Below are 14,993 nucleotides of genomic sequence, written 5' to 3'. Positions count from 1 at the left end.
TTAATATAAATAATATATTATATACTAATAAATATAAGAATATTAAATTAATAGTAATGTAATATCAATCATATTAATTTAATATAATATAATATTAGAATATTATAATTAACTATATAAATTTAAATTTCCGATAATTGAATAAAGCACTATCTCAATACTTCTCAAGAATCAATCAGGGTTTTAAAGGCGGAATTAATTGTCTCTCCATAAGTTGCATTAAAAAATAAATTACTTTGATTTATTTTTTTCGTCCGTCTGGATTTGTTTCTCAGAAATCTATCAAGAGACGAGGTTTTTGGGATACTATTCTGACTAACGCTTAATAAAGGTTCGTTTTGTTTGCCATAGTACGTCCCAAAATTAAACCAATGGATTTGTGGCACATTAAACCAATGGATTTGTGGCACATTAAACCAAAGGATTTGTGGCACATTAAACCAATGGATTTGTGGCACATTAACGCGGGATTATAGGGCGACAATCTCCTTTTTATTTGTTTAATATAACATGAGTATGTCCGTATGCAGGAAAAAAAATCATCTAAAAACATACGAAGTAGTCACTGCTACGGTGGTTTTCAATCTTTTTTGGGTGACAGCTCCCTAAAAATATTTTTTTTTCCGTGGCTCCCTTAATACATTAGGTTCTCTCCAAAATTTCTTAACTTCATGGGAGATTGGAAAACTTACTTTTTTAAAAGCGATTACTCATTAAATAGGGAAAAATTAGAAATTCATTCCATTTTCCGTGGGGTAATATAAAATGTCCAATATCAACTATTTTGGTAATATATTGATTCAATTCCATATTACCACGATGGTCTTCAATGCAGTGGCTCGTCGTAGTGGAAACCCACTCAATAAGCGTTTGACACGCAGTTGAAGTGCACTTTAATCGGGGGTTAGTTCAAAAATAGCTAAACGTTAATTTAAAAATTCAGAAACATTTTATTGAACATCAATTGGTGATTACATTATTAAGTTTATTAATGGGAAGGATAGACTTGTTTACTATTCAACTTATCTAATATTTGATTAAAATGATGTGGTGAACCTTTTTCCTTGTTCAAAGTTAATTTTCGAGGGATTTTTACTTTTTATTACCACGATAGTCGAAAAGGCAGCTTCGCGCAAATAGGACGTTGCAAAAAAAAAATGATTCTCGTAGAGATTTACCCATAACCATTGGATATTCTCCTTTTACTGATGGAAAAAAAATGAGGAAGTTCCGTGCTATCAAAATTTGTCAAAAAAACTATTTGTCAAAAAAAATTTGTCAAAAAAAATTTATCAAACAACTATTTTTTTTTCAAGACAACACATTAAGAGATTCTTCTTCTTCTAAAAAAGTAAATTCAGATGGCGTTGGCTCTAAGGACCTCTCGTATCCATGTATTTTCCTCAATATTATCTACTCGAAAATGTTTTTCGATATTTTTCTTAGGCTGTGATAGGCAATTTTCAAAGTGCGATTACATATTGCAAAACCAACTTATTTGATTGAAGGTTACGAACTGGTGCAACAAGAGAATACAATCATTTACCCATCTTCATTAATTTTCAATTTCCGTAGCTATAAACTTTTCTAAAAGCTGAAAAAGATTTCAGCTTCACACTTTTAACAAAAAATAGAACTTGACGCTTCTCCCAACCCTCAAAGCTTACAATGTCATTTACGCTTTACTGAAAACAAGATAGATTGCTTTAGTGGGAAGTTTTGCTAAACCAATTGACCTTTCAATTGGCTTTTTATTCATTGAATTATATCCACTCTATTTAAAAGAAATAGATTATTGAGAGGAACTTTGATGTAAACTAAATGCCTTTTAGACTAGTAAAACCAAGTTATCAAGTATTTCTTGGAAATTTTTGAAAACTTCCAGAAATATCAATATTTTGAAAAATACAATTTAATAATAATAAAAATATGTTTTTAAGAGAATTACGATAAAATTTGAAACTTTTAGAAATAGCCTTGCTTGAAAAATAATTTCATGACCTCTTCGAGTTTTTGCCCTCCCCTTCCCACAACAAAAGTTTTTGATCCTTTTAACACAGAAAATAATCTCTGAAAGATTTGACCAATCCCACACCCAGCATCCATTAAGCATCCCTTTTTCATTATAAAAAGTATGTTTAAATATTGGCAATTTGCATTTTTTTTTTTTTTTTTTTTTTTTTTTTTTTTTTTTTTTTTTTTTTACGGGCCTTGTCCTTTAGGTTGCGGTGGTCATAACACCGCTGGAGGCGTATTTACCTGACTTCAACTATTTTGAACAGAATAGGTATCTCAAAATTTTGGATCGACAGTCCGGGAGGGGGTGGATAAACAGAGCCCAGGTTGTAAAAAGGGGCACGGTAGGGGGATGGTTACCTCTCATTAACTTTCAACTCTTAAAAAGGACACTAGAACTTTCAATTCCCAATTCAATGAGCCCTCCTTGAAAGTTTCTACAACCACCCCATCCATACGAAGTGGCCAAAAAATTATAATGTGTTGAAGACTAATGGCTCTTTACTTAGGTAGTACCAGTGTGCCGCCTCTGTTATTTCACATTTTAGAGGGAAGTGTAATTTTCGTATAAATCACGTTGAAACCTACTCCCTTAAGAAGAAAAAAAAATTTGAGGAAGAAAACGGCTAGTCAATGTTCTGTCTGTTTTATAATTTCATTGTTAGTATCCTTTTTAAAGGTATTTTGTATGAATTTTCGTTTCACATTTAGGAGTATGGCGAAATTTTGAAGCAAAGAAGAGAGATTGGATGGTTTCATGTACGCTATGCCTTGGCGAAGAAAAGAAGAGAAATAACAAAGAAAGACGTTTCAGTTGAAGCGCCTAGAGTTTCCATTGTTGTCAAAGGTAATGAAATTCATTTAAAAATTCTTTATAGTTGAGTATTGCCTGAACACACGAGGGAACCGACGGCCCTAATATTTGTATTGAATTGCCTATGACGTTTCTTGTGAAACATGTTAAAATGACCTGATTTTTTTCAGGTTAAAAAAACAAACAAGTAAGATTTCAATAAAAATAAAACACAATTTTCGTTTGTATTAGTCACTATTGACGCCTTGTTTGCTACTTCATCTATACGTTAAATTCTGTTTGTTTTTCATCTTATGTCGTCCCTTTTTTTTTTTTTTTTGGTTCTATATTTTCTTTTACATATATTCTCACATGATTTTCCTTATTTATTATATTTTTTTTGTTTTTATCGAGTATACTTGTAGTATGTACCGAATATTTGCCAGGTATGTAGTTTTATGCACCATCTCCTCCATTCATGTTTTGTATTTGGAGATGGTTATGTAACATGTTAAAATTACCAAAAACAGGGGTATTAGTGCTTAAGATTTTTCGGGTGGGGTTCTGGGAATTGAATAATGATTCTTTTTCAGAATTTTTAACAAAACCAAGCGGTATTTTAATAAAAATATGATATAATTTTTATTTGTTTTGATCTATATTGACACCTTGTTTGATACTTCATTTATACTTTGAATTTTTTTGTTTTCCATCTTATGCCGTCCCATTTTTTATTTTGCTTCTGGATTTTCTTGTGCATATATTCTCATAGGATTTTCTTTATTTATTATATTTTTTTTTGTTTTCTATCGAGTATACTTATGGTATGTACCGAGTATGTGCCGGGTATGTAGTTCTATGCACCATCTCTTCCATTCATGTTTTGTATTCGGAGATGGTTATGTAACATGTTAAAATCATAGGCAGCGCAATAGCGCTGCCTAAGTAGAGAACGATGTTGGCACAATGTATTAATTTTATTTTCCATACCCGGGCACTTCGTATCGAAGGAGTTGTTGTAGAAACTTCGAAAAGGGCTCATTCGATTGGAAATTGAAGTGGCTAGTGCCCTTTTTAATAGTCGGAAGTGATTGGAGGGCAACTAGACCCCCCTCCCCCACGCCCATCATTCCCCCAAACACATCCAATCAAAATTTGGAGATAGCCATTTTGTTCAGCGTAGTTGATTTCCAGATAGAAGATATGTATTTGAGGAGGACACTTCCTCACAACCCTTGGGGCAAGGGTTTTAAGTTATGCCCTGAGGGCATATAAGAACGATGTCGGCACAATGTTTTTTTTTTTTTTTTTTTTACTTTAGAACATGGCAGTTCGTATCGAAGATGTTGTCGTAGAAACTTCGAAAAGGGCTCATTCTTTTGGAAATTAGAGTGGCTTGTGCCCGTTTTAATAGTCAAAAGTGATTGGAAGGCAACTAACACCCCTTCCACGCCCACCATTTTCCGAAACACTTCCAATCAAATTTTGAGATAGCCATTTTGTTCAGCGTAGTTGATTTCCTCATAGAAATTATGGTTTTGAGGGGGACACTCCCCCACAACCTTCAGGGCAAGGGTTGCAAGTTATGCCCTGGGGGCATATAAGGCTCTTATAGAAGGTGTTGTCGTAGAAACTTCAAAAAGGCTCATTCGATTGGAAATTCAAAGGGATAGTTCCCTTTTTAATAGTTTAAAGTGATTGGAGGGCACCTAACCTACCTCTCATGCCCACCTTTTCCCCAAACACATCCAATCAAAATTTAAGATAGCAATTTTGTTCAACGTACTTGAAAGTTTTGGAAATTAGGTCTTTGAGGTTGACAACCCCCCCCCCCCACAGCCCTCAGGACAAGGGTTGTAAGTTATGGCCTGGGGGCATATACGTTTTTTATAGAACGTGCTGTCGTAGAAACTTCAAAAAAGGCTCATTCGATTGGAAATTCAAAGGGCTAGTGTCGTTTTTTATAGTCAAAAGTGATTTAAGGGCAACTAACCCCCCTCTCACGCCCGCCTTTTTCCCAAACACATTCAATCAAAATTTAATGATAGCCATTTTGTTCAACGTAGTTGAAAGTTCTGCAAATTAGGTCTTTGAGGATGACAAACCCTCCACCAGCCCTCAGGGCAAGGGTTTTAAGTTACGCCGTTGGGGCATATAAGGTTTTTATAGAACGCGTTGTCGTAGAAACTTCAAAAGTGGCTCATTCGATTGGAAATTGAAATGGTTAGTGCCCTTTTTAATAGTTGGAAGTGACTGGAAGGCAACTAAAACCCCTTCCACGCCCACCATTTCCCCAAAAACATCGAATCAATATTTTAGACTGCCATTTTGGTCCACGAAGTTCATAGTTAAGGAAACTATATATTTCATTAGAACACTCCCCTCACAGTCTTCAGGGCAAGGGTTATAAGTTATGCCCTGGGGGTATATAAGTTTTTATTGAAATCTTTGTCGTAGAAACTTTAAAAAGGGCTCTTTCGATTGGAAATTCAAAGGACTAGTTCCCTTTTTAATAGTCTCGAAAGTGATTTGAGGGCAACTAACCCCCTCTCACGCCCTCCTTTTCCCCAAACACATCCAATCAAAATTTTTAGATAGCCATTTTATTCAACATAGTTGAAAGTTTCGGAAATTAGGTCTTTAAGGATGACAACCCCTCCACCCCCACAGCCCTCAGAGAAAGGGTTGTAAGTTATGCCCTGGGGACATATGAGGTATTTTATAGAAAGCGATGTTGTAGAAACCTCAAAAAGGGCTAATTCGATTGGAAATTGAAAGGGATAGTGGCCTTTTAATAGTCAAAAGTGATTGAAGGGCAACTAACCCCCCTATCACGCCCACCAATCCCCCGAACACATCCAATCAAAATTTTCAGATAGACATTTTGTTCAACGTTGCAGAAAGTTCTGGAAATTAGGTCTTTCAGGATGACAACTCCTCCCCCAGCCCTCGGGGCAAGGGTTGTAAGTTTTGCCCTGGGGGCATAAAAGTTTTTTTTGTATTGGCTTGTATTGACGCCTTGTTTGATACTTCATTTATACTTCTAATTTTTTTGTTTTCCATCTTATGCCGTCCAATTTTTTGTTTTGCTTCTGCATGAATTTTTAACAAAACCAAGTGGTTTTTCAATAAAAATAAGATATAATTTTATTTGTATTGATCTATGTTGACGCCTTGTTTGATACTTCATTTATACTTATAATTTTGTTCGTTTTACATCTTATGCCGTCCCATTTTTTATTTTGCTTCTACATTGTCTTGTACATATATTCTCATAGGATTTTCCTTATTTATTTTATTATTTTTGTTTTGTATCGAGTATACTTGTAGCATGTAATGAATATGTGCCGGTTATGTAGTTTTATGCACCATCTCTTCAATTCATGTTTTGTATTCGGAGATGGTTATGTAACATGTTAAAATGACCAAAAATGGGGGGGGGGGTATTGGAGCTTAAGATTTTTCGAGTCGGTTCTGGAAATTGAATAGTGATTTTTTTTTCAGAATTTTTAACAAAACCAAGCGGTATTTTAATAAAAAAAAAGAAATAATTTTTATTTTTATTGGTCTATATTGACGCCTTGTTTGATACTTCATTTATACTTTGAATATTGTTTGTTTTCCGTCTTATGTCGTCCCATTTTTAATTTTGCTTCTACATTTTCTTGTACATATATTGTTATATCCATATTTATTATATTAATTTTATTTTGTATCGAGTATGCTTGTAGTATGTATTGAGTATGTATCGAGTGTTTTTATCGAGTGTGCTTGTAGTATGTGTTGATTAGTTGTCGAGTTTTTGTATCGAGTGTGCTTGTAGTATGTATTGAGTATATGCCGAGTGTCTGCATCGAGTGTGCTTGTAGTATGTACTGAGTATATGTCGAGTGTGCTTGTAGCATGTATTGAGTATGTGTCAAGTGTTTGTATCGCGTGTGCTTGTAGTATGGATTGAGTATGTGTCGAGTGTTTGTATCGAATTTGCTTGTAGTATGTATTGAGTATGTATCGAGTGTTTTTATCGAGTGAGCTTGTAGTATGTATTGAGTATGTGCCGAGTGTCTGTATCGAGTGTGCTTGTAGTATGTATTGAGTATATGTCGAGTTTGCTTGTAGTATGTACTGAGTATATGTCGAGTGTGCTTGTAGCATGTATTGAGTATGTGTCAAGTGTTTGTATCGCGTGTGCTTGTAGTATGGATTGAGTATGTGTCGAGTGTTTGTATCGAATTTGCTTGTAGTATGTATTGAGTATGTATCGAGTGTTTTTATCGAGTGAGCTTGTAGTATGTATTGAGTATGTGCCGAGTGTCTGTATCGAGTGTGCTTGTAGTATGTATTGAGTATATGTCGAGTGTGCTTGTAGTATGTATTGAGTATGTGTCGATTGTTTGTGTCGAATGTGCTTGTATTATATATCGAGCATGTGTCGAGTATGTAGTTTGTGTACCATTTCTCCCATTCATGCATTTGGAGAATTTTATGTACTCACTGAAAAGAAAAATGTTTTAATCATAAACCGTGCTCTTGGTTCTAACCTAAGAGTATGTTTAACTTACAAGAGTAGAAACTGGCGCTAGTGTCGATAAAAAAAAACATCAACGCCATCTATTATTTGACTTTTCTTGGTAATTTTTTGTGTAATAATAAGGTAAGATTAAGGTTATTGGCAAAATTTTTGTATGGATAAGTATCCGATCTTAGTTTCTGAAACAAAACACAAAAATGAAGCTTAAAAAAATTGCCAAACAATTTTAAAGGCTAGATGGCGTTGATGGTTTTGTTTCGTCAAAACTAGCGTCAATTTCCGATCCTGTGAGTTATCTATTCTCGTTGTTCCTAACCGTAGGTCTATCGGTTGTCTAGACATTTATTTTTCACTGAAGAAAAAAGAGAGAGAGAGAGAGGGGGGGGGGATTCACATCGTAGCCTTCCTTCGTTTGGAGGCATATATTTGGTGATGTTGAGGTGACAGCCCCCCTCTTATTGCGTAAATATTTTGTATATATAATGGAACATTATCTTTGTATGCTCATTTACAAGGGGAACGGGAGAGATTAGTAATGCCCAAGAACAAAATCTCCCCCGTCCTTTTGTAAATTAGAATATTAGGAGCTGAAAAACTTTTTGACATTTCACTCTTTTTGCCATTTGTGTTTTGCCACTTTAAGCCTGCATCTTAAATTACTAAATTAATAACATATTACTAACTTATTATATATTATAGCGTTTTTTGTAACTAATAAATTATTTACGTATTTGGCTTATGATAGGTCTCCTGTTCAAAACTGCCTCCCCTTATGTTGGGACCCTCCTAGATTCTTATCCTTAGAGACGTTGCATTCGTTCAAGCTGGGTGGAAATTGCTTATTGGTCACTAGTTCTTTACTTTTTTAATATTTAACTAAACTTGTACAGCAACCCTAAGAAAAGAAACGGGAAAAGATTTATACATCCTTCAGTGCGTCAGTTTTTATCCCCAACACCTTTAAAACTTACAGATGTGACACCAACTCGTCAATTTTCATTTCCAACGTCTTTAACACCAACAACTTTAATAAATGCTCAATTTTCATCTCCAACATCTTGAAAACCAACACGTCAATTTTCATCTCCAACACCTTTAACACCAGCACCAACGCTTTTAATAATGGCTTAATTTTCATCTGCAATACCTTTAACAAATTACAAGGCTTTATAGTTCTCCAATAATTGAAGAATAATCTGGCAACTTATCTTAACTATTGAATGAAAACGAACAAGGCGTAATTTGAATTGACGCTTTGGAGCCAATTTTGACGCCTCCACATTTCCTGGTATTGAATTCCCTGATGGTTAGTTTCTTTGCTTCAAACTAACAATGAATAGTCAAAATTTTACCTCTGAGAATTTGCTCGAAAACTTCTTGAGAGGAAGGAAATTATAATGAAAAGAATGAAAGGAATTTTCATATTTTAAGTCTTTTGTATTTCTGGATATTTCAGTATACTCAGAGGCTCCTTCTTAAATCTTGCCTAAATCTTGTTATCCTTTGTCTGAAAGTCCATTCTATGAGTCACTGCCTCAGTTTGTGTTATTGCCAATACCACCTGCAACCTTGAAAAAGCCACAATAGAGCCAATTACAACCGGAGTTTATGTGGATGCACTCATGCTCGGAATGTGGCTGAGAGTATAGGGCACAACCTAATAAACCGTTGGTAGCAGGGACTTGTTCCGCAACAAACATGCTTTCTGCATCATGGTGCAGGCCAATGGGCTCTTCAGAGAAACCACTCATTTTACTGTAAATCAAGGAGGCACACTTGTGCCTCTATAAAGAGGCGACCCACCACAATGTTAAGCGATTTCAGGTCCTAGAGGTCGCAGAGAGACGGCGGTAATTGCATTTTGTAGCCCAAGCTCAAACTAAGAAACTTGCAAAATTTCATCCTCCTCCGACTTTATCTTCATGGGGTAAACTGGGCCGGAAGTTTGGACCCTCCCACCACAGCCCCCCTCTAAAGTTGTCCGATTGGGCTTAAATTTAGATGTTGATCTTTAGTAGGGCCCGGTATCGTATACAAGAAATTTAATCTAAAAAAGATAACTACTTAAAAGTTTTAAAAAAAAAAAATATCTAAACTTAAATTTCATCATTTCTTTTTTTTTCTTATCCACGCCTACAGGCCACAGTTGGCAACGGATCCGGTTGAATGAGGACTCAGTCGAAGCAGAATTCGACCTGTAAGGGCCTTTTGATATTTTCAGACCGAAAAAATTATCCCCCGAATTTACATTTACGAAAAACCTTGTTTTCCTATATTACCCCATGTTAATTTTTCCCACAACAACCCCCCTTTACCGTTGTCTGATCGGGCTGAACTTTAAAGGATAAGCTTTCCTGGGGTCTGGGAGCTTATCCTCGAAATGTCAGCTCAATCTAATCACTCCTTCCCTGTTTTCCAAAAACCAAATATCAAGTTTTGCTTGCGTCAAAAAGATTCATCACGTTACTAAAAAACAATTTCAGTTATGTCTCTTTAGTGTAGCGGTGAGACTCCTCGCTGTCAGGCGGAAAAACCGAGTTCGATTCACCGTTAGATCAAATTTTTTATATACTGAATTTAAATTAAAAAAAAAACTCAGTTTCTTTTTTAAATTATTTGAAAAAAATTATGTTTTCTAAAGAGTTAAAAAGGCTGAGTTACAAGGTCGACCCTTAAAACACCCTGTCGAGAAAGAAAAGAATAATACACAATCATCTAACAGTTAGTCTAGCAATAGTAAGTAATAAACTGTACAAAAACGTGCAGAAATTATTTGAAAAAAAACTACGTTTTCTAAAGAGTTAAAGAGGCTGAGTTACAAGGTCGAACCTTAAAACGTACAGGGATTAGGAGGCACAGTTGGGGGCTGCCGCCCCAAACCCCCACTTTCGCAGCCTTTAAATAAAAAAAAAGTTTTTTAAACTGAAAGTAAGGAGCGACATTAAATCTTAAAACGAACAGAAATTATTCCGTATATGAAAGAGGCTGTGCCCTCCTCAACGCCTCGCTCTTTACGCTAAAGTTTGACTTTCTCACAACTCTTTTTTTAAACAATAAAAACTTTAGCGTAAAGAGCGAGGCGTTGAGGAGGGCACAGCCTCTTTCATATACGGAATAATTTCTGTTCGTTTTAAGATTTAATGTCGCTCCTTACTTTCAGTTTAAAAAACTTTTTTTTATTTAAAGGCTGCGAAAGTGGGGTTTGGGGGCGGCAGCCCCCCAACTGTGCCTCCTAATCCCTGTACGTTTTAAGGTTCGACCTTGTAACTCAGCCTCTTTAACTCTTTAGAAAACGTAGTTTTTTTTCAAATAATGGTGAAAAGATCTGATACATTTTAGGGCGTTTATTCAGAAGAATAAGAAGTGTTTAAATATACCTAAACGGCTTGTTTTCATGTTTAGGAGCATTATTGCCTACGTCGTGACCTAGCCATCCATGAGCCGTCCTAGCCGTCCTAGCGCTACACTTGAATTATTTGTCTGTGAGGAAGGGGGTTCGAGTCCTCGTGTCGCTGGTTACTTTGTTTGGAACAGGGGTCGACGGTGTGACTCTGTAAGCTCAGCCAAAAGTCGACCCGGCTCCAAATGGGTACCTGGAAAAATCTGGGGGGGGGGGGGCACGGGGATGATGCGTCGGACGATTTGCCCCTAACCACGCATCGCACTCCCGGCTGAAGGCAGAGTGTCAGGAGATCGGTACCTGCTCTACGTAGACCATTGGTCAGTAGACAAAAAATGTAAATCTGCTTTGTTTATGTACTTTTTAGCTATTGAAGGGCATAATTTTGCTAATCCTCAGAACTAGTTTGAGAGAAATTTGGAATCCTTGTTCTGAATGGAATAATTCAGAGTATAGACGCCGACAAGGGGAGGGGGAATAATTCCCCTTTCCCCTGAATACAAGGAGACATCACAAAAATGTATGAAATAGAAAAATTAAAAATATATCAATATAAAGCTTGGTAAAAAAAAAAAGTTCCTTGTAGCACTGGCCCCTCCCCCCAGAATATTTCCTGGCGATATTATATTTGGATAGCTAAAAAGATAGTACATTCTCCTTACATCTTATTGAGTTGACCTTGAAATAGCTAATATGGATTTTTGTTGTTGCTGTTTTTGTAACTTAAAGCATTATTTAATTATTTTTTTTTCATTATTCATTTGACATTGCATTATTTATTTAATTCATTTTATTTCATATTGACGTGCTAGCTCAAAGCTACTGTAGTTAGCATATGTTTTATTCTACCGTATTCTATATAAATATATTCTATTATGAAACATATGTATATACCTATATGGAAAATACTCTATTCTAGAACATAACATATTCTACAGAACTTGAAATTAATATTTAATTGTCTGCAAGAACCTTGGTTAATATGAAAATTCAAAAAATGGCTTAAATATCGCGTTCTCTATAGTTCAGGTTCTAAAAATTGGGTCCTTTCTATATCTCCATTCATAAAAATGTTAAATTACATTCAATGTTAAAGATAATTCGGTCTTATAACCTATATTTGTAACATAAAATGCTCTCATATTTTGTTGAGCTTATCTTAATCGAAGTCTTATCTTCGATTCTTATATTATTCTTATATTATTATATTCTTATATCCTTATATTATATTATTCTTATATTATTCTTATATTCTATTATCTTATCTCATCTTTTAGTTAAGTTTTCTTTCCTTTTTTTGATATCATTATTGGCTCCTTATTTTTCTTCCTTATTTCTTTCCTTTTTTTCTTCCTTTTTTTTCTTTCCTTTTCTTTCCTTTTTTTCTTTCCTTTTTCTTTCCTTTTTTTGCCATTATTTCTTTCCATTTTTTGATATCATTATTGGCTCCTTATTATCATTTTTATCAGGTGATGTCGAGGGCTCTATTGAAGCTATACTAAATATTATAAGTTCGTATTATTCAAATGAGTGTGAATTAGACTTGATACATTTTGGCGTTGGTCCAGTCACTGATAACGATGTTAGGCTAGCTGAACCTTATAATGGTGAGTTTTCTTTTTCTTCACGTTTTGATCTCGGGATACATGGCGCCAAATAGTCTAGTATATCGTGCAGTATATATATGGTGGGAAATATGGTGCAGTAGATATATGGTGTCAAATGGAAAAATTGTCATTATTTTGACTGTTTTTTAGGACCTTTGCCATTCTCAATCTTTGGAAAAAAAAAAAATTTGGGGTTCCTTCCCCACACTTTCCTAAAATGGTTGTTGTTGCCCGTAACAGGAGGGTTGGAAACGTAAAAACCAGTTTTCTCCTCCCTAGTTTTACGTTCGTAACGTAAAAAACAGTTTTCTCCTCCCTAGTTTTACCTTCGTAATGTAAAAACCAGTTTTCTTCTCCCTAGTTTTACGTTCGTAATGTAAAAACCAGTTTTCTCCTCCCTAGTTTTACGTTTGTAACGTAAAAACCAGTTTTCTCCTCCCTAAAAGAAATAAAAATAAAGTCTGACAAAAAAAAATATAAGAAAACAAAATTTGAAAATTACCAGGGAAACGAGGATAATTTCAGCCAGTGGACAGAAAGAATCGAAAAGACAAATGCAGATATTTAAGCAAGGACCTCCGCCAAGCTGTCTTATTTTTGGTTATAACTCCCATTTTACAGCCGTTTTTGCAAAAAGCATAACAAGCTTTGTGTAAATACTCTAAAAATACAAAAGTAGGTTAAGTGAAATTTTTACCGACTGTTTTTTGTCAATAATTAGCATAATGTCGTTTCGAGCACAATACATAAAATCACTGCATGAGTCGGTAAAACCGCTGCATTTACCAACCGAGATTTAGATATCGGTACCTATTATGTCACTATTTTAATGCTGTTTATTTAACCAAACGGAAAGTTGTGGCACCATCTATAAATTCACGACAGAAGTCAGTAAAACTGCTGCGTTTACCGACCAAGTTTGAAATTTCTGTAGATGACATGTCAGTATTTTCGTGGTCTTGAACCGAACATAGAATTTTTACGGCGAATTTTTTTTTACCGAGTGACCAAAAATATTGGGGGAAGGTGCTTCCCCCCCCCCTCCCCCCACACGTGAAGGTCCTACCTCCCTCTCCTCCTCCTCTCTAGATTTTGAAATATACTTTTTTCTTGTATTTCAATATAAAAAGAAGAAAAAAAACCTTGTCCTCCTTTCTCTAAATTTTAGTAAATTTGTGCATTAATTTTCGTAAATTGGACATTATTTTTTTTCTAAGCTTGGTTCTCCCTCGAAATTATTACGTCGGAGCTCAACATTATATTACCATTTTAAATAAGTATTTCAAGCTTGTTTCAGTTTTCGTAAAATTATTTAGGTCAGAGACACGACCTTTCTTGTAATAAACTGCATTGAAACCCGCGCCTATGAGAAGGAAAAGCGAATCAAAAGAATTTTTAATTCTATTTCTGTCCATTTTATTAATTTTTTGACAAATGCACAACAATTTTTGGCCCAGAGTAATTGATAAGTTTCCCAAAAAAGAATCCAAGAACGCTTGAATAATCATTATCATATATGTGTTGGGATATAGGGACATTGTGTTTTTTTAAGCCTCAAATTCTCTTCTAAAAAAGGCCATTTCTGGGCTTTATTTTTTGATTATTTTTACTTTTTGCAGTTTTTTAAATTAACTAACATATTATATTGTAATTTATCCATCAGTATGTACATAGATATACACAAGTCTAACCCTTGAGGGGGAGGGAGTATTGTTTTAGTGGGAGTGGTATGGGCAAAGTGTTCTGTTTTATGGTGTTCTGTTTTCTTTGTAAGATAATATTTTTAGGTATAATTTATGCCTTCAATGTAGCCGTACCGACCAGCGTTAGCTCAATTGCCGCCGGTTCAAATGTACAAATCAGATCGCATAATGTGATATATAAAATGTTTGATGATCTCAAAGAGGAAATAAATTCTAAGATGCCTCCAAAGGATGAAGAACAAATTTTAGGTTAGTAATTATTTATTTGTTTATTTATTTGTTTATTTATTTTTTATGGAAGTATTCTTTGTGTGTGTTCAGGGAATGGAGCTTGTGCCCTCCTTTTTTAAAATCGTTTGTATTTTTCCTTGTCTTTCTGATAAATGAGAATATTATAACTGGTTCTTTGAAGTTTATTTATTTTATTTAGTTAACAAATAAATTTAAATAAAAGAAGAATGTGCAATTTTTTAAAATATATGTTCTAAACAGTTTTTTTTAATAATAAAAAAACACATCTACAGCGTGTTCGTACATTGATGCAAATAGGCCCAGCCCTTGGAGGAGGATAAAATTACCTTGGAAAGGGGAGTAAAGAGGAAAAAGGAGTGCTCTTTTGCCACTATTTTATAATTTTTCCTCGGGGTCTTTTGGCCTGATTGGGGGGAGATGGGTGTAAACACGTGGAATTTATTGCAAAATACAGAAAGTGCTTGAAATAATTAGGACCGAAGTATAACTAAAATAAAAGTAAATTGACAAAATTTGTTTTTCAACAGCTTCCAGGTCAACTATCCCTCCAGAAATACCTAAATCTAAAAATATAAAGTAATCTAAATCAGAAAATGTCTTTTTGAGCCATTGAATAAGTAAACGGAATTTTTTGTGCTTTTATTATTTGGAAAGTATTAAAATTACAGAAAGAATTATAAATCATGTCGGA

At 34.7% G+C, this 14,993-nt stretch overlaps 1 protein-coding gene across 1 annotated transcript in view; it reads left to right on the top strand.

Moving 5' to 3' along the window:
• Window positions 1–14,993, top strand: part of mIF2 (mitochondrial translation initiation factor 2) — a 196,561-nt gene that overhangs the window by 170,034 nt on the left and 11,534 nt on the right. The window contains exons 13-15 of the mRNA XM_089093213.1: window positions 2,728–2,863; window positions 12,210–12,347; window positions 14,135–14,299. Of these exons, the coding sequence (XP_088949339.1) occupies window positions 2,728–2,863; window positions 12,210–12,347; window positions 14,135–14,299 (439 nt within the window). The remainder of the gene's footprint in view (window positions 1–2,727; window positions 2,864–12,209; window positions 12,348–14,134; window positions 14,300–14,993) is intronic.

Source organism: Artemia sp. Qi Xiang Cuo, chromosome 8, assembly GCF_049724085.1.
Source record: "Artemia sp. Qi Xiang Cuo chromosome 8, ASM4972408v1, whole genome shotgun sequence".
Classification (NCBI taxonomy): Eukaryota; Metazoa; Arthropoda; class Branchiopoda; order Anostraca; family Artemiidae; genus Artemia; species Artemia sp. Qi Xiang Cuo.
The sequence above is the reverse complement of the archived record's forward strand: the minus strand, read 5'-3'. Positions and strand labels throughout refer to the sequence as shown.